This window comes from Budorcas taxicolor, unplaced genomic scaffold (assembly GCF_023091745.1).
Source record: "Budorcas taxicolor isolate Tak-1 unplaced genomic scaffold, Takin1.1 scaffold171, whole genome shotgun sequence".
In the NCBI taxonomy this organism is placed as follows: Eukaryota; Metazoa; Chordata; class Mammalia; order Artiodactyla; family Bovidae; genus Budorcas; species Budorcas taxicolor.
Window position 1 is genome coordinate 90617 of NW_026291673.1, and position 20177 is coordinate 110793.

The following is a 20177-nucleotide window of genomic DNA, read 5'->3' on the forward strand; positions in this document are numbered from 1 at the left end:
AAAGATATATTTTTATAACAATTAACTGGCTCCAAAATATCATATCACACTTTAAATAAAGGAAAGCTCTGAAAAAGTTATAATTTAAGGAAAATAGAACAAATAACTACTATTCAAAAACTATACATTTCAGTATAGAATACTTTAGATTGTTTTTGAGCTTGGGAGAATAATAGAATACAGAAAAACTGAAGAATAATACACTGGACTTTAAGGCGCCCTGCCTCCATCATCGCTGTGTGCGCTCTGTGTAGTGGGTACTGACGCCCCTCACAGGAGGGGAACACAGAGGTCAGGTGGTTTCCACATTTTGTGGAACTTTCTTACTTTTCAAGAAGAAAATCTGGTGTAGATCAGAAGGAGACACTGAAATGCAATCAACAGATGGGGAAGAGCTTTTACCAGAGCAGGGCCAGCAGTAAAGGAAGTTCACCTAACACAAGGCCCCGGGAAATGGACATGTGACCTGTCTCCACCGCAAGGACTGAACCATGTGGTTCCTGATGCACAGGCTGCTGATGCCCAGGTTTCTGTATCTTTGTTTCCTGTGTGATAAGACACATTTGTGTCCTAAAAGAGACACTATCAATGTCAGACATTTAACTATACAATTTCTTCCCAGTTTCAACAGGACATTTCTGTTATTGTTTAGTTGCTAAGTCATGGACCTTACAGACTGTAGCCTGCCAGGTTCCTCTGTCCATGGGATTTCCCATGCAAGAATATTGGAGTGGGTTACCATTTCCTCCTCCAGGGAATCTTCCCAACTCAGGGATCAATCCCATTTCTCTCCATTGCAGGCAGACTCTTCATCACTCAGCAACTGGGGAAACCCCCATACTATACTCTTAATTCCAAATCTTAGTATCTAAGGTGTTTTGTTTTTGCTTTTTGATGGAAACAACACGTCAATGATTCACTTCCAGAGTTTTATCTACTATGACCTTTAAACCTCTGAGTGATAAAGTGCTTCATCTTCAGGCACTACTCATGTTATATTTTTGGAGCTGCCTTTGCTTTTTAGCACCCCAATAGCACTAATTTCTGATGACCTTTTATCAGTTTACAGTAAGTTGGAAGTTTTCAGTACATGAAAAATGTATTTTAGGCATATTTAGGAAAATAACAAAAATGAGACAGGCAGCATCCATAGGACTGTCTTCCTTCTGCGTGTCCACCTCTGCCATGGAAAAAGAAAGAAACAGAACTAGAGGACCTTAAAATTTTTTTATGCCATCTTTTCCTTTTAATTGAAGTTCATAGAGGAAACTAGTGGTTTCCTCCTACTCATTCTCAGGTTAACTCGGTAAGTTTGGGTTCACATATCCAGTTAGGCATCATTTACAAATTAATAACTAAGGGTTTTGGTTCATTTAAAAACTGACTTCATTGATTTAGTGATACCTCTTGATGAGGGTGAAGGAGGAGAGTGAAAAAGCTGGCTTAAAACTCAACATTAAGAAAACTAAGATCATGGCATCTTGTCCCATCATTTCATGGCAAATGGAAGGGGAAAAGATAGAAGCAGTGACAGACTTCCTCTTCTTGGGCTCTAAAATCCGTACAGATGGTGACAGTAGCCTTGAAGTTAGAAGATGATTGCTTCTTGGCAGGAAAGCTATGACAAAACTAGACAATGCGTTAAAAAGCAAAGATATCACTTTGCTGACAAAGGTCCATATAATCAAACCTATGGTCTTTCCAGTAGTCATGTACAGATGTGAGAGCTGGACAATAAAAGAGCACTGAAGAATTGATGCTTTTGAACTGTGGTACTGGAGAACACTATTGAGAGTCCCTTGGAAAACAAGGGATCAAACTGGTCAATCTTAAAGGAAATCAACCCTGAATATTCTCTGGAAGGACTGATGTTGAAGCTGAAGCTCCAATATTTTGGCCACCTGCTGTAAACTCATTGGAAAAGACCCTGATGCTGTGAAAGATTGAAGGCAGAAGGAGAAGAGGGAGACGGAGGATGAGATGGCTGGATGACATCACCTATTCAATGGACATGAACTTGGGCAAACTCCAGGAGATGGTGAGGGACAGGGAAGCCTGGTGTGCTTTAGTCCATGAGGTCACATAGAGTCAGAGGTGACTTAGCAACTGAACAACAATAACTTAGACTGATAAATCATCCCTTTATCCAGATTCTCTATGAATTATTTATCACATTTGTATGTTTTTCAATGAATGATTTCATAAGTTTTTATTTAAAACAGTCATAAGGAATCAATTCCTAGAGAAACACAATGATGGGATGATTTCTCTAAGTGATATCACCAAAGTTAACAGGGTTAATTCCAGAAGCATCACATGGAAACCACATACTTCACTTTGTGAAATAAACTCACATTTCTTTCTTTTTATAGAAAGTTCCAAATGTAGTTTAAATAGAAGTAGATCTTAGTATTATCTACCACTTCAGTATTTTTATAATTTAGATTAATATTGCTTCTCTGTCCATGGAAAAATATATTCTAAAATTCTAGAGTAATGCTATCTGAGAATCTGTGCAAAAAGGTCTAAATCTGGGAAACAAATAGAAAAAATAATTTACCAGTACTTCCAGTTATTTTTTAAATATGTGTCCCAATTTCACCGTTAAATTTGTCCTATGAATTCAAGAGTAGTGGATCATCCTATCGTTCTTTATATTTAATGGTTAAATGCTCTACACACCTCTTCTCTTTCAGAATTTGTAAAAGACTCACAGACTTAAATGAAATCAGAGGTGCACAGGCAGGAGAAGGTGAAGCAATCAACCCAATTTAAGAAAACAAAACCCACATGTTGCTGAAAAGCAGGGTAGATGTATAAAGACTCAGTGGTGATATCCTTCAGAAACCAGAATTACTGACTGGAAATGGTCATACCTCCAAATCTGCCTGCTCACAGTCAAGGCTCATCTGTATATTACAGATTTCAGAGCTTCCATGAAAGGGTGACACTAAATGACAAACATACCAATTCAAACCAACATGAACAATCAATCTCTCAGATTTGTGTAACAACAAAACAAACAAAAAAAAAAGATTTTTAAAAATATGCCACACTTCTCTGAAATCAAAAGATCAGTCAAACATTTAGTAGTTATTTATGTAGAGTGTTTTCCCTGTGTTTTCCTCTAAGAGACTTATAGTATCTGGTCTTACATTTAGGTTTTCAATCCACTTTGAGTTTATTTTTGTATACAGTATTAGGGAGTGTTCTACTTTTCTTCTTTTAAACATAGCTGTCCAGTTTTCCCAGCACCACTTACTAAAGAGACCACCTCTTCTCCATCATATATTCTCACCTCATTTGTCACAGAATAGGTGACCACAGGTGTGTGAGTTCATCTCTAGGCTCTCTAGCCTGTTCCATTGATCTATATTTCTGTTTTTGTGCCAGTGCCACACCATCTTGATTACTCTAGATCTGTATTGAACTGGTCAAAAAGTTCATCTAAGTTTTTCCATAAAATCTTATGTAACAAATTTTTGGCCAACTCAGTAATATATTATGAAGTCAGGGAACCTAATTTCTCAAGCCTCATTTTTCTTTCTTAAAACTGCTTTAGCAACTTGGGGTCTTTTGTGTTTCCATTAAAACTGTAAAATTTTTCGCTCTAATTCTATGAAAAATGCCATTGGTAATTTGACGGGGATTGTATTTAATCTGAAGATTCTTTGGGTAGTATAGTCATTTTCACAATATTGTTTCTTCCAATCTAAGAACATGGTATATCCCTCCATCTGTTTTGCATCATCTTTTATTTCTTTTATCAGTACCTTGTAGTTTTATGAGTACAAGTCTTTTGCCTCCTTAGGTAGGTTTATTCCTAGGTATTTTATTGTTTTTGTTGCAATGGTAAATGAGACTGTTTTCTCAATTTCTCTTTCTGATCTTTCGTCGTTAATGCATAGGAATACTCATTCTTACTTTGTAAAAGCAAAAGACTGAGCTAGATCCTAGGAGAAATTAGAAGTCTATCTATGGCTTAGAAGTCTAGGGTTTCTTCCAACAGTAGAACTGATCTGTAAAATGAGTGCAAATACACAAAATAATTTGTATTAAAATACAAACTGACAGCAACTTAATAGTCAAAATTATTTTCATGCAAGGGTGAGGAAATTCAAAGAAGTGGGGCAAGGGAAAACATGACACAAATAACAGAAAATTCTCTAGAAATGAACCTATTCCTATAACAACTGAGCAGATGTTCCAGGGTTCTGTTATCTGCATTAATGCTAGAGCATTAAAATGATATAATTGCCAATAAATAATCATTATCAATTCCTACTATATAATTTACCTTTATAAACACTTTCCTATGGAACTTCTACACTTTATTAGTGTGATCTTGTTTATATTTTTTAGTCAATAAGGAAAAACTACTATTGTCTCCACTTAATAGATGTTTCCTAAGACCAGAGGAATTGATGCTTTTGAACTGTGGTGTTGGAGAAGACTCTTGAGAGTCCCTTGAACTGCAAGGAGATCCAACCAGTCCATTCTGAAGGAGATCAGCCCTGGGATTTATTTGGAGGGAATGATGCTGAAACTGAAACTCCAGTACTTTGGCCACCTCATGCAAAGAGTTGACTCATTGGAAAAGACTCTGATGCTGGGCAGGAGGAGAAGGGGACGACAGAGGATGAGATGGCTGATGGCATCACTGACTCGATGGACGTGAGTCTGAGTGAACTGCAGGAGTTGGTGATGGACAGGGAGGCCTGGAGTTCTGTGATTCATGGGGTCGCAAAGAGTCGGACACGACTGAGCGACTGAACTGAAGACCAGAGGAATAAAATGAATATTGGAGTGTAATGGAGTAATTAATTCACTGCTGCTACTGCTGCTAAGTCGCTTCAGTCGTGTCCAACTCTGTGTGACCCCATAGACGGCAGCCCACCAGGCTCCCCCGTCCCTGGGATTCTCCAGGCAAGAACACTGGAGTGGGTTGCCATTTCCTTCTCCAATGCATGAAAGTGAAAAGTGAAAGTGAAGTCACTCAATCGTGTCCAACTCTTAGTGACCCCATGGACTGCAGCCCACCAGGCTCCTCCATCCATGGGATTTTCCAAGCAAGAGTATCGGAGTTGGGTGCCATTGCCTTCTCCGAATTAATTCACTAGGTCACTAATAGAATTTGATCCCGGAGTTTTAACGTCTAATTGAGTACTCTAGGAAAAGATAATGTATCTGTTTGTTCAGGGTTCTAGGGAAATAGATAAAATGAAGACGTGTCACATTATATTGTTGATTTTTCATCATCATCAATACATACTTTTTTTTCTTTTTTTAAATATAAATTTATTTATTTTAATTGGAGGCTAATTACTTTACAATAGTGTATTGGTTTTGCCATACATCAACATGAATCCACCATGGGTGTACACATGTTCCCCATCCTGAACTCCCCTCCCTCCTCCCTCCCCATACCATCCCTCAGGGTCATCCCAGTGCACCAGCCCCGAGCATCCTGTATCATGCATCGAACCTGGACTGGCGATTCATTTCACATATGATATTATACATGTTTCAGTGCCATTCTCCCAAATCATCCCACCCTCGCCCTCTCCCACAGAGTCCAAAAGACTGTTCTATACATCTGTGTCTCTTTTGCTATCTCGCATACAGGGTTATTGTTATCATCTTTCTAAATTCCATATATATGCATTAGTATACTGTATTGGTGTTTTTCTTTCTGGCTTACTTCACTGTATAATAGGCTCTTTTCATCCACCTCATTAGAACTGATTCAAATGTATTCTTTTTAATGGCAGAGTAATACTCCATTGTGTATATGTACCACAGCTTTCTTATCCATTCATCTGCTGATGGACATCAAGGTTGCTTCCACATCCTGGCTATTATAAACAGTGCTGCAATAAACATTAGGGTACATGTGTCTCTTTCAGTTCTGGTTTCCTCGGTGTGTATGCCCAGCAGTGGGATTGCTGGATCATATGGCAGTTCTATTTCCAGTTTTTTAAGGACTCTCCACACTGTTCTCCATAGTGGTACTAGTTTGCATTCCCACCAACAGTGTAAGAGGGTTCCCTTTTCTCCACACCCTCTCCAGCATTTATTGCTTGTTGACTTTTGGATAGCAGTCATTCTGACTGGCGTGAAATGGTACCTCATTGTGGTTTTCATTTGCATTTCTCTGATAATGAGTGATGTTAAGCATCTTTTCATGTGTTTGTTAGCCATCTGTATGTCTTCTTTGGAGAAATGTCTGTTTAGTTTTTTGGCCCATTTTTTTTATTAGGTCATTTATTTTTCTGGAATTGAGCTGCATAAGTTGCTTGTGTATTTTTGAAATTAATTCTTTGTCAGTTGCTTCATTTGCAATTATTTTCTCCCATTCTGAAGGCTATATTTTCACCTTGCTTATAGTTTCCTTTGTTGTGCAGAGTTTTTAATTTTAATTGGGTCCCATTTGTTTATTTTTGCTTTTATTTCCAGTATTCTGGGGGGTGGATCATAGAGGATCCTGCTGTGATTTATGTCAGAGTGTTTTTGCCTATGTTCTCCTCTAGGAGTTTTATAGTTTCTGGTCTTATGTTTAGATCTTTAATCGATTTTGAGTTTACTTTTGTGTATGGTGTTAGAAATTGATCTAGTTTCATTCTTTTACAAGTGGTTGACCAGTTTTCCCAGCACCACTTCTTAAAGAGATTGTCTTTTCTCCATTGTATATTCTTGCCTCTGTTGTCAAAGATAAGGTGTCCATATGTGCATAGATTTATCCCTGGGCTTTCTATTTTGTTCCATTGATCTATATTTCTGTCTTTGTGCCACTACCATACTGTCTTGATGACTGTGGCTTTGTAGTAGAGCCTGAAGTCAAGCAGGTTGATTCCTCCAGTTCCATTCTTCTTTCTCAAGATTGCTTTGGCTATTCGAGGTTTTTTGTATTTCCATACAAATTGTGAAATTATTTATTTTAGCTCTGTGAAAAATACCGTTCATTGGTAGCTTGATAGGGATTGCATTGAATCTATAGATTGCTTTGGGTAGTATACTCATTTTCACTATATTGATTCTTCTGATCCATGAACACAGTATATTTCTCCATCTATTAGTGTCTTCTTTGATTTCTTTCAACAGTGTTTTATAGTTTTCTATATATAGGTTTTTTCTTTCTTTAGGTAGATATATTCCTAAGTAATACACACATTTTTAAGTGCACACATGTCATCAGTGTTTTCCTAGGAGGTAAATGAAGTCAGTGAAACTGATATGCTCCCCTTAATTATCTGCAATGCTCTAAATGTAAACACACAGATACTGATGCTAACAAGTTACTATTAATAAATTACCTCTTCTAAGGCATTCCACAGTTCGTTATCCATATGCTCATTAAAGGGATCCAGATTTTTCCTCATTGTTCCAGTGAATAAAGCAGGTTCCTAAATACCCCAAAATAGTGAATGTTATTACCTTAACCTTTTTTCGTTTTATTCCAATGTGTACAGAATGTCAAAATTAAAATGCAAAAACATCTAAATTCATTAATTATTCATAATAAAGTTGAAAACGTATGTTTACAAAACAGTATCTCTAAAATAATTTTCCATTGTACATAATGTGCTATAAAATATCTTCTGGACTACTGAACACTAACAGAAGAAAGTGTTGAAAGTGTTTTCATCTTAAGGAAAAAACTGAAGACAAAGGAAGATTTGATTTTTTTTTTTTTAATACTACCCTGGCAATAAATATCTGCTTAAACACTCACACAAACTGAGGAAATAATTACACGAGAAACTTAACATCAAGATCTACATAAATTAACTGTCAATGCTGGTATGACTGGGAAATACCAACAGCATGATTAGTAGAGGTTTATGCCTCAAAGCAAACCATTAAATATTTACACATTAGCACTGAAGAATAAACTAGGCTATTTTCCCCACTGGTCAGACTGTCTTCTAGGATCTGGAATCTCTCCACATGTGTGAAATGAACATCCCCACATGTGTAAGGGGAACGTCAGCTCCTAGGGTCTGCAGCACCTCTGTCCATGGAGAGATCATCTCTGATTTTGGCATCAGCTGGTCCCCACGTTCTCTCACCTGTGTGTCAGGGAGACCTGCCTCACAGAACCTCGTTACTAACTGCAAGGCCAGGAGGACCTGAAACCCACCGTGACCTGTGTCATGATACTTTAAATCATTCTTCCTATTCATCTGCTTCAGGAGGAGCCATAAGCAAATCACTCTAGAAATATATGAGTCCTCAGGTTCAAGAGAGAATCCTGTACATAAGCTCATGTAAGCCATTTACATTTTCTTCTGGAAGGCTCTAGTAAGCCAGATCATAAGAATATGGGCAGCAGTGAAGCGCCCAATAAGCTCCTTTCAGTGAAGAGGACAGGACAAGGGAATGCACTCATGTGGGAACAAGAGGAGACCTGACTCTTCCACAAGTGCCTGGAACTTCTCCGAATCACCACATTCAAATCCCACCTGGCCTTGGGGCTGGACTTTCCTCCTCACTTCACAAAAGCCTGAGAGGAAAGATGAAGACAGATATTTCTTTCCCCTAATCATGAGGAAGAATGATACTCAGGAAGCCTTCCAAACCTTCCTTTAATATGGTCTCAGTTTTAAGTCTGGTGAGAGAGAAAAGAAGACAGAAAACTCAGGGTGTGCCACCAAAAAAGAGGTATCTCTGAGCAAATCCATAATTAAAAAAACATAAAGGGAGATTTATGCACACAAAGTTGATTAAGTGGCCCATATGCCTCCAAAGCAGTGATGGGATGAGCCTGGGAGGAAGAGAGACCACCATGGAAGCTCTGTGCTGCTTCCAGGATCACAGGGACCAGGGATCCAGGGAAGATGGTGTGGGCCTGGCTCAGCTAAGAGAGGCAACTCAAAGAAACAGCACTGGACTCACCCCCCGCAAAGTCTGCTCTCAGCTTCCTAAGTTCCCTACATTGGGGTGTTAAGACACAAGCATCGATGCTTCCTACTCATTTGGAGGGGAGAGGAATGTAAGATTTGCACTTAGACAAGTAAATTCTAGTAACCAAACTAACAGAATTTCTCCACCTCTGCAGCTAGCAAGACACTGTAAAGACAAAGGGCTCTTGGTTGGGGAGGGATAAGATTTTGAGTATCTTCTCCTAAAACATATTAGCCCATGACATATAAGTGCATAAACCCATTTCTAAATTGATATTTCCAAATGAGGGACAGAGCAAGAGGAGTAGTATCTTCTGGCTTTGTTCTATACTTATTCACTCTTGCTATGGTTTGGGGAGTCCTTTCAAGTGGGATGGTAGGAAAAATGGGGAAAATATATAATGAGTACAATACAGCTGAAGAATTGAAGCTTTTGAATTGTGGTGTTGGAGAAGATTCTTGAGTCCCTTGAACAGAAATGAGAGATACAGGCCCTGTCCTCAAAGAGAGAAAGAAAATAGTCAAGAGTGTGGGGAGGGCTGAGAAAAAGGCTAGAGGTCTTGGTGAGGGATTGGAAAGAGTTTGTACAAGGTGATAGTCAGGAAAGAAGCTAGTGGGAGGAAAGCCAGAAGTCAAAATACAAAAAAATTTTAGTCTGATTTCTTGCTCTTGGTGGAAAACGTTATATACAGTTCTCTGTTATGCCTTTCCCAAAAATTCCTATTGTGTTTTTTTGTTTGTTTGTTTGCTTTCATTTTCTGTTTCTTGGCTTTACTATTCATATTTATGTAAACAATTAAGTTTTTATTATTAGACAATAAATATAAAGAAAATCACCAAAGACCATGAACACATAAACAGAAATTAAAGAGTAAAGTCATTTCAGAAGGTGTTACTCTCTTACTTAAGTAGAAATAATGCCCAAAAGGCCAGTGCCCTGATTCTTATGAATAATAACAGTTCCTGATGACTGAGCATTCCTAAGAATGAGACATGGAAACAAACATTATCTCACTAAGTTACATCTTCACAACAAATCTGTGGGGCAATGATTTCCAGGCTGGGTTTAAGAATGAGGACGTTGAAGCTTGGCAGCCAAGTGACATTATCAAGGCCCCACAGTTGATGAGGAAGAGCAGGAATAAACTCCGGGTCACTGACACCTGGTCTACACTCTCAAACATTCTAGCCCTGTCTGCCTCCTGAATGGCTTCCTGGGAATCTTTACACATTCCAAGCTCTCTCCAGATTATTTCTCTTTAATCAACCAACACTGCACCTTGGAGACAAAGGCATATAAATTGGAATCTTCATGGATACAAAGCTAGCACTAATTTGTAAACATGCTCTCTGGAGAGAGTACCTAGAACATGCTCAAAGGAAGGATAGAAACCAACAGAAGAGAACTACAACATGCTGATGTCAAGGTATGTTTAGTCTTTGCTCAGATGTGCTTCCAAATATTATTGGCAGAGCCAAGAATCATCTAATGTTATTTATTTACAGAGTTATTTTATGTACACAAGCATACAACTTTTTCCTATTAAGAAACATTAAAAAGAATGCAGGGCATGTTTCGAAAGCTTTGTATCCAAAGATATGAAAGGACTTTATAGACATGCCCTTTATTTCTACTAACTAATCTCACATGGCCATTTCAGAGATGAGTACCATCAAAACATAAAACTTGGGAATCTAAGCTCATTTATTTTCTATTGTAACCACAAGTAATAAATCTAATAGCCACAGGAAATCTTTAAATATGGGGACTATCCATTTTTCCTGAAAGGGATACTTTTGGGAAAAAAATTTTTTAATTGTGATAAAATACACCTAAATTTGCTAGATTAACCACTTTAAGTGCACAGTTCAGTGGTGTTAAATACTTTCACATTGTTGTACAGCCATCACCATCATCCAGCTGCAGATCTCCTTTCATCTTGAAGAACTGAAACTCTGTACCCATTAAACAACAACTCCCCTCTCCTGGCCACTCCTGGTACCTACCATTCTATATCCTGTATCCATGAATTTACTATTCTAGGTAACTCCTATTAGTAGAATCATACAGTATTTGTCCTTTGTAAATGACTTATTTCACTTAGCTTAATTTTTTCAAGGTTCATCTGTGCTATAGCATGTGTCAGAATTTTCTTCTTTATTAAGGCTGAGTAATATTCTACTGTATGTATGCGCACCACATTTTGTTTGTCGATTCATCTCTCAATGGACACTTGGGCGCCTCCACCTTTTTGCTGTTGAGAATAATACTGCTATAACATGCATGTTCCAGTATCTCTTCAAGACCTTTCTTCCAATTCTTTTGGGTTTATACTATAAAGTAGAATTGCTAGGTCATATGATAATTCCATCATTAACTTTTCAGAGCAACCAACAAGTTGATTTCCATAGTGGTTGCATTATTTCACATTTCTATCAGCAATGAACAAGGGTTCTAATTTCTCTACATCCTTGCCAACACTTGTCATTTTCTTTTTTTCTCTCTCTTTTCTTTGATAGCAGACATCTTAAGGGGTGTGAGGTGGCATTTCACTAGAGTCTGAAAAGAGTATCTTGGTTTAAAAATTCCTTAGAGTAATTCCAAGTATTTTCGAGGTCACGGGTAGGTAGCAACAGCTGCACCCAACTCCACATTCACCTTCCTTTGGGTGCCATGTTGTACATGCTTCCTGATAAACAGGTATTTCAAGACACACTGCACCCACATTCCAGGAAGCCCATTTGCCTGGCTCATTCTGTCTCATCTCCTCTCTGTTTCTCATCTCAAGAGGATATTTTTCTGAGCTTCCTTTGACAGGCAGATGATTACTAAGTATATAAATAAAAACTCGATTTTTTTTTAAATCAGCAAGCCTGTCAAAGCAGAGGGCAGGATGATAGATGAGGACACAGGGCCTATGTTCCCCTTGGCTCTATACCTGGAGGATAGTAATTTCTCAGTAAATTTCACAGAATTATGTTGAGTGAATGAACCACAGGAATGATAGGAGTGTCTACCATGCATATAATCCAGTCTCCAAAACTCTCCCTGAAAGTTATACTGCTTTATGAAGAAGAAGAAAAGAAAACAGAATCAGAGCCCAGGAAGAGATGGCCAACTCAACACTCCACCATCACAGCAGGCACATATGGGTCTACATGAAACGCTTCATACTCATTGACCTATTTTATCCTCACAACAGATTGAGGGGGTGATACTGTTATCTGCCTTGTAAGACAGAGAAAACCAAGGCACAGAGACAGAATTCTGAGTCCCCTGCTCTTCCTCACTATTCTGTATTGCCTCCAAATTGTCAAAGTCTCCCCAAAGCATCTGTATATCCTATAATTCTCAAAGCCCTGCAATTTCATGGAAAGTTCTCCAAGGAGATAATCACTTTTTAAAAGATGTCCTGGTTTCCCACAACAAAATTACATCTGTAAGACAAGACAAGGAGCTGACTGTGGCTCATCATGAACTCCTTATTACCAAATTCAGACTTAAACTGAAGAAAGTAGGGAAAACCGATAGACCATTCAGATATGACCTAAATCAAATTCCTTATGATTATACAGTGGAAGTGAGAAATAGATTTAAGGGTCTAGATCTGATAGATAGAGTGCCTGATGAACTATGGAATAAGGTTCATGACATTGTACAGGAGACAGGGATCAAGACCATCCCCATGAAAAAGAAATGCAAAAAGGAAAATGGCTGTCTGGGGAGGCCTTACAAATAGCTGTGAAAAGAAGAGAGGATAAAAGCAAAGGAGAAAAGCAAAGATATAGGCATCTGAATGCAGAGTTCCAAAGAATAGCAAGAAGAGATAAGAAAGCCTTCTTCAGCGATCAATGCAAAGAAATAGAGGAAAAGAACAGAATGGGAAAGACTAGAGATCTCTTCAAGAAAATTAGAGATACCAAGGGAACATTTCATGCAAAGATGGGCTTGATAAAGGACAGAAATGGTCTGGACCTAACAGAAGCAGAAGATATTAAGAAGAGGTGGCAAGAATACACAGAAGAACTGTACAAAAATGATCTTCACGACCCAGATAATCATAATGATGTGATCACTAATCTAGAGGCAGACATCTTGGAATGTGAAGTCAAGTGGGCCTTAGAAAGCATCACTATGAACAAAGCTAGTGGAGGTGATGGAATTCCAGTTGAGCTATTTCAAATCCTGAAAGATGATGCTGTAAAAGTGCTGCACTCAATATGCCAGCAAATTTGGAAAACTCAGCAGTGGCCACAGGACTGGAAAAGGTCAGTTTTCATTCCAATTCCAAAGAAAGGCAATGCCAAAGAATGCTCAAACTACCGCACAATTGCACTCATCTCACACGCTAGTAAGGTAATGCTCAAAATTCTCCAAGCCAGACTTCAGCAATACATGAACCGTGAACTCCCTGATGTTCAAGCTGGTTCTAGAAAAGGCAGAGGAACCAGAGATCAAATTGCCAACATCCGCTGGAACATGGAAAAAGCAAGAGAGTTCCAGAAAAACATCTACTTCTGCTTTATTGACCATGCCAAAGCCTTTGACTGTGTGGATCACAATAAACTGCGGAAAATTCTGAAAGAGATGGGAATACCAGACCACCTGACCTGCCTCTTGAGAAATCTGTATGCAGGTCAGGAAGCAACAGTTAGAACTGGATATGGAACAACAGACTGGTTCCAAATAGGAAAAGGAGTACATCAAGGCTGCATATTGTCACCCTGCTTATTTAACTTATATGCAGAGTACATCATGAGAAACGCTGGACTGGAAGAAACACAAGCTGGAATCAAGATTGCCGGGAGAAATATCAATAACCTCAGACATGCAGATGACACCACCCTTATGGCAGAAAGTGAAGAGGAGCTAAAAAAGCCTCTTGAAGAAAGTGAAAGAGGAGAGTGAAAAAGTTGGCTTAAAGCTCAACATTCAGAACATGAAGATCATGGCATCTGGTCCCATCACTTCATGGCAAATAGATGGGGAAACAGTGGAAACAGAGTCAGACTTTATTTTGGGGGGCTCCAAAATCACTGCAGATGGTGACTGCAGCCATGAAATCAAAAGACGCTTACTCCTTGTAAGAAAAGTTATGACCAACCTAGATAGCATATTAAAAAGCAGAGACATTACTTTGCTGATTAAGGTCCATCTAGCCAAGGCTATGATTTTTCCTGTGGTCATGTATGGATATGAGAGTTGGACTGTGAAGAAGGCTGAGTGCCGAAGAATTGATGCATTTGAACTGTGGTGTTGGAGAAGACTCTTGAGAGTCCCCTGGACTGCAAGGAGATCCAACCAGTCCATTCTGAAGGAGATCAACCCTGGGATTTCCTTGGAAGGAATGATGCTAAAGCTGAAGCTCCAGTACTTTGGCCACCTCATGTGAAGAGTTGACTCATTGGAAAAGACTCTGATGTTGGGAGGGATTGGGGGCAGGAGGAGAAGGGGACGACGGAGGATGAGACGGCTGGATGGCATCACAGACTCGATGGACATGAGTCTGAGTGAACTCCAGGAGTTGGTGATGGACAGGGAGGCCTGGCGTGCTGCGATTAATGGGGTCGCAAAGAGTTGGACACAGCTGAGCGATTGAACTGAACTGACTAAAGACACTTATTAATAAAATTCATGTTTCCCTATAGGAACCTCTCCAGCAATAAACAAACCATTTATCCTTCTGTTCTCAGAATTGTGTGATTATCAGTGAATAAAATTGTGGAAACTGAGGAAGTCTGAGTCAAGAAATCTATCTCAGTAAGTTATTAAATCACATACACAGAAAACTAACAAATGAACAAAAACACAAAACCTGGTATCTTATGAAAGTATCTGTTGAAAATACCTGCTGCTAAAAAGATGCTCTATTGGGAAAAAAAAAGGATCAACTCATTCACTTAATTTGAAAAAAAAAATCAATTAAAAACACTTAAACTTAGATACCTTATAAAAAGAACATGTGAGAATGCTCTGCTGTGCATACCTGAAGTGCAACTGACATTTTCTTCCTTAAATCATGCAGTCCAATGCCAGTTGTCAGGATTCCATCAATATAAATGCCACCTTCAGGTTCTGACAATCGAAAAAGGGCAGCAATGAGGGAACTTTTTCCAGCTCCTGTTCTTCCCGCGATGCCATACTGTAAAGAGAGCCAGAGGGGTGAAGGATTAACAGGATACACAAAACCCAGGAGAACCTTGACTGTTGAAAACAAATTTTTAAAGTTCTATTATATATAAAGAGTAGTCTATAAGCTTCCCAGGACTTTCCTGGTGGCTCAAACAGTAAAGTGTCTGGCTGCAGTGCAGAAGACCCAGGTTCAATCCCTGGGTCAGGAAGATCCCCTGGAGAACGACAAGACAACCCACTTCAGTATTCTTGCCTGGTGAATCCCATGGACAGAGGAGTCTGGCGAGCTACAGCCCATGGGGTCACAAAGAGTCAGACATGACTGAGCAACTTCATAAGCTTCTCAAGCATGGCCCTGCTGGCATTTTGGACCAGGCAATTCATTGTTGAGGGTTGGGGGCTTGTCCTTATATTGTAGGATGATTAACAGAAGCCATGAACCCACTAGACACCAGATGCAACCCCCAAATTGTGGCAACCAAAAATGACAGAAATTCACAAATGTCCCTGATTGAGATTAACATCATCCCAAGAATACACAACATAAACTATAGTGATCTTCATTCCTTCTAAAAATGTCAGGCAATTTTATTCAGATTTCCCTGAATAAATGTTTAATATGCTGAAAATTGTTTGTTTTCTATAATTATCATATAAGGATCAGAAGGGGAGAACAGAGGATGAAATGGTTGGATGGCATCACTGACTCAATGGACATGAGTTTGAGTAAACTTTGGGAGTTGGTGATGGACAGGGAGGCCTGGAGTGCTACAGTCCATGGGGTCTCAAAGAGTTGGGCATGACTGAGTGACTGAACTGATCATTATGTGGTATGTTAAAGGGGGAGACAAATATGTGTATGCAGTGTGTGTGTGTGTGTGTGTGTGTGTGTGTGTGTGTGTGTGTGTGTGTGTGTGTGTGTGTAACTAACATTCATAAGTAAAGGAAGAAGACCTAAAAAATAATCTGCCTGCAGTGAAAAACTAGTAGTCTCCTAAGTGGTCCATAAGAAGTCAGCTTTTAAATTAGTTTTATTCCTACTCCCTGGATAATTTGACCTTGAGTATTACATGGGTAATTTTACAGAGATGTCTACAAGTCAAGTCAGAGTGTTATACACAAACAAGTGCTCACTTTCTGTGTTATTTATTTAAGAGGAATTATTCTTTGGTAGAAAAATGAAATCACTTCCTGATATTAAATATCTTAATTATATTCTATCTCAAAAGGAAACATCTTCAAATATAAAATGCAGGTCTCAGTCTTGAAAGAGGCCAGTAGACAAAATTTCCATAATGAGATCAACAATGATACAAATAACGTTTGCTATTTACATGGGACCTTTCATCAGAGCAGTTCAAAAGGGATTTTATCAATACATTAATACTTACAACTGAACCTTGGAAAGACACATGTCAGGTGTCAGTCTATTTAATAAAACCAAAGCAGAGAGAAAGTAAATGCACTAACAGTAAGATTAAAGAATCAGTACAATGTAGGGTAAATGCTGGTGGCTAGTGGTTTAGTCGCTAAGTCGTGTCCAACTCTTGCGACCCCATAGACTGTCGCCTGCCAGGCTCCTCTGTCCATGGGATTCTACAGGCAAGGACACTGGAGTGGGTTGCCATTTCCTTCTCCCACGTAAAATGCCGGTGTGGAATAAAACTGCATTCAAATATATATGCAGAAACTGGCCGTTTTTACCAATGAATTTTTAAGTGAAAGAAAGTATTAGTCAATCACTTGCGTCCAACTCTTTGTGACCATATGGACTGTAGACTATCAGGCTCCTCTGTCCACGGAATTCTCCAGGCAAGAGTACTGGAGTGGGTTACCATTTCCTACTCCAAGGGATCTTCCTGACCCAGGGACGAATCCCAGGTCTCCTACACTGCAGGCAGATTCTTTACCATCTGAGCCACCAGGGAAGCCTAACTGCAAATTCTCTAAAGGAAGCTTTCTAAGAGATGATTTCATCTCTATTTAAAATCTGGAATTGATGATAGTGTAAGATATGTTTGGATCATTTGTAAATCAGTAAAGTTTTAAAACTCATGGCCTTAAAAAAAGAACTACTAAATCTTTCTGAGCAATATAATCAGAATGCTTGGAAGATTTCATGTTTTCTGATTTGAATGCGTCTAAAGTCTCAAATCTTAGTCTGTCAAATCAATCATGGCATTTCAAAAATGAATTTATCTTTATAGAGATTAAACATAAGAAAAGTGGGTTTACCTAATTTTATTATATTTTTAATATAAATTTCTTTATTTTATTTGGAGGTTAATTACTTTACAATATTGTATTGGTTTTGCCATACATCAACATGAATCCGCCACAGGTATACATGTGTTCCCCATCCTGAGCCCCTCTCCCTCCTCCCTCCCCGTACCATCCATCTGGGTCGTCTCAGTGCACCAGCCCCAAGCATCCAGTATCATGCATCAAACACCAATAGAGTATAATTTTATTATCTTATAAAGATAATACAATGACTATAAGACATTTTATTGTTGTTCAGTCACTCAGTTATGTCTGACTATTTGCGACTCCATGGACTGCAGCATGCCAGGTTTCCCTGTCCTTCACTATCTCCTGGAGCTTGCTCAAATTCATGTCCATTGAACTGGTGATGCCACCCAATCATCTCATCCTCTGTCATCCCGTTCTCTTTCTGTCTTTAATCATTCCCAGCATCAGGGTCTTTTCCAGTGAAATGGTTCTTCACATCAGGTGGCCAAAGTATTGGAGCTTCAGCTTCAGCATCAGTTCTTCCAATGATTATTCAGGGTTGACTTCCTTTAGGATTGCCTGGTTTGATCTCCTTGCTGTCTGAGGGACTCTCAAGAGCCTTCTCCAGCACAACAGTTCAAAAGCATCAGTTCTTCAGTGCCCAACCTTGTTTGTAACCCAACTCTTACATCCATACATGACTACTAGAAAAACTATAGCTTTGACTAGATGGACCTCTGTTGGCAAAATAATGTCTCTGCTTTTTAATTTGTTGTCTAGGTTTGTCATACCTTTCCTTCCAAGGAACAAGCGTCTTCTAATTTCACGGCTGCAGTCATCATCCATAGTGATTTAGAGCATAAGAAAATAAAGTCTATCACTGTTTCCATTATTTACTGATCTATTTGCCATGAAGCAATAGAACCAGAGGCAATGATCATAGCTTTTTGCATGTTGAGTTTTAAGCCAGCTTTTTTCACTCTCCTCTTTCACCTTCATCAAGAGGTTCTTTAGTTCCTGTTTGCTTTCTGCCATTTGGGCGATATCATCTGCATATCTGAGGTTACTGATATTTCTCCTGGCAATCTTGATTCCAGCTTAAGCTTCATCCAGCCCAGCATTTCACATGCTGTACTCTGCATGTAAGTTGAAAAAGCAGAGTAACAATATACAGCCTTGAAGTACTCCTTTCCCAGTTTTGAACCAGTCCATTGTTCCATATCCAGTTCTAACTGTTGCTTCTTGATCTGCATACAGGCTTCTCAGGATGTTTTGTACCTCATGTTAAACTCTAATTCATATAATATAGATGTGCCATTCTCCTCATGCAGGCAGGTCGTAGTGTGTATATATGTGGCTCATCTGTTCTGTGTACAAGCAGGCCTCAAAGATATTTTGTATTTGCCTCCAGACCACCTCAACAATGTGAATATCAAAATAAAGCAAGTTATATGAATTTTTTGTTTCTCTGTGCAAATAAAAGTTGTGTTTATACTATATTGTAATCTAATGAAGTACAATAGCATTATATAAGGTAATAGTACATACCTTAATTTCCCATACTTTATTGCTAAAAGAATGCTAACCATCTGAGCATTTATAGGGTAACATTAAAAACCACTGATCACAGATTAGAATAATAAATATAATAATAACAAAATGGTTTGAAATATTGCAAAAATTATCAAAATGTGACAGAGACATGAAGTGAGCAAATGCTATAGGAAAAATGGTGCCATTGTACTCGCCTGACAAAGCATTGCCATAAATGTCCAATTCTTTTTTAAGTATTATCTGTGAAGCACAGTTAAACAGGTGTGCCTGTATTTCTGTGTGTTCTCACACAGAAATCAACACACATCAGGACACAGGTGAGGACTGATCTGTGAGAATGTGTGTATGTTCCCGTGTTATCAGCTCCACTGTAACTGACCCATCTATGCAAACAGGAATATCTGTAAAGTTTAGGCAAATAGACTGAGATATGTTAGGGCACCGAGGACTGCTCATGACCACAGGACTGTGAGTTCCAATCTCCAGTGAAGAGAACTAAAAAACCAGGGGACTTCCCTGGCATTCATTCCAGTGGTTAACATTCTGTGCTTCCACTGCAGGAGGCATGGATTCGATCCCTGGTCAGGGAACTATGATCGCACATCCTGCATGGCCCCAGACTCCCCAAAAAAGAAAAAACCCAAAGAAAACCTGACTTTGATTATTCCAGAGTTCAGTCTTCAAAGCTATAGTCTGAATGTCTTTTCTGAGTAACCAAAGGGTTTTACCAATTGCCCATGGAGAGTGTCACCAGTATCAGTAACCTTACATTCTTCAATCTAAAGACACTTGGGGGCTTCCCTGGTGGCTCAGTGGTAAAGAAGCTGCCTGCCAATGCAGGAGACATGGGTTCAATCCCTAATCCAGGAGAATCCCACATGCTGTGAAACAACTAAGCCTGTGCACCACAACTATTACGCCTGCGCTCTAGAACCCGGGAACCACAACTGCTGAGCCAACATGCCGCAACTATTGAAGACCTTGCACCCTATAGCCCATGCTCTTAACAAGAGAAGACACCACAATGAGAAGCTCACATGTGGCAACTAGAGAAAAGCCCAAGCAGCAACAAAGACCCCGTGCAGTCAAAAATAAATAAATAAAGAAATAAAATTATAAAGACTCCTGAAGAAAATCTTCTGTTATTGGCTTTGCAATGGCCCCTTTCTGTTTTTCCAACCAGGTTGGTCTCTGATGATGACACAACTTATTAGACACTTGCTTTCAGATCTCCCTTCACACATCAAACTCAACATATTCAACACCCAATGCCCCACATAAAACAACCCCTTCATTCATCTTCCTTACTTTATTCTCATTTCTTCTTTCCCAGGATCACAGTGTTTAAAAAATAA

At 39.0% G+C, this 20177-nt stretch overlaps 1 protein-coding gene across 1 annotated transcript in view; it reads right to left on the reverse strand.

Moving 5' to 3' along the window:
- LOC128071129 (ATP-binding cassette sub-family C member 4-like) overlaps positions 1–20177 on the reverse strand; it is a gene marked incomplete at its 5' end in the record, with an annotated part of 175799 nt that overhangs the window by 17042 nt on the left and 138580 nt on the right. The window contains 2 exon segments of the mRNA XM_052664095.1: positions 7314–7403; positions 14891–15046. Of these exon segments, the coding sequence (XP_052520055.1) occupies positions 7314–7403; positions 14891–15046 (246 nt within the window).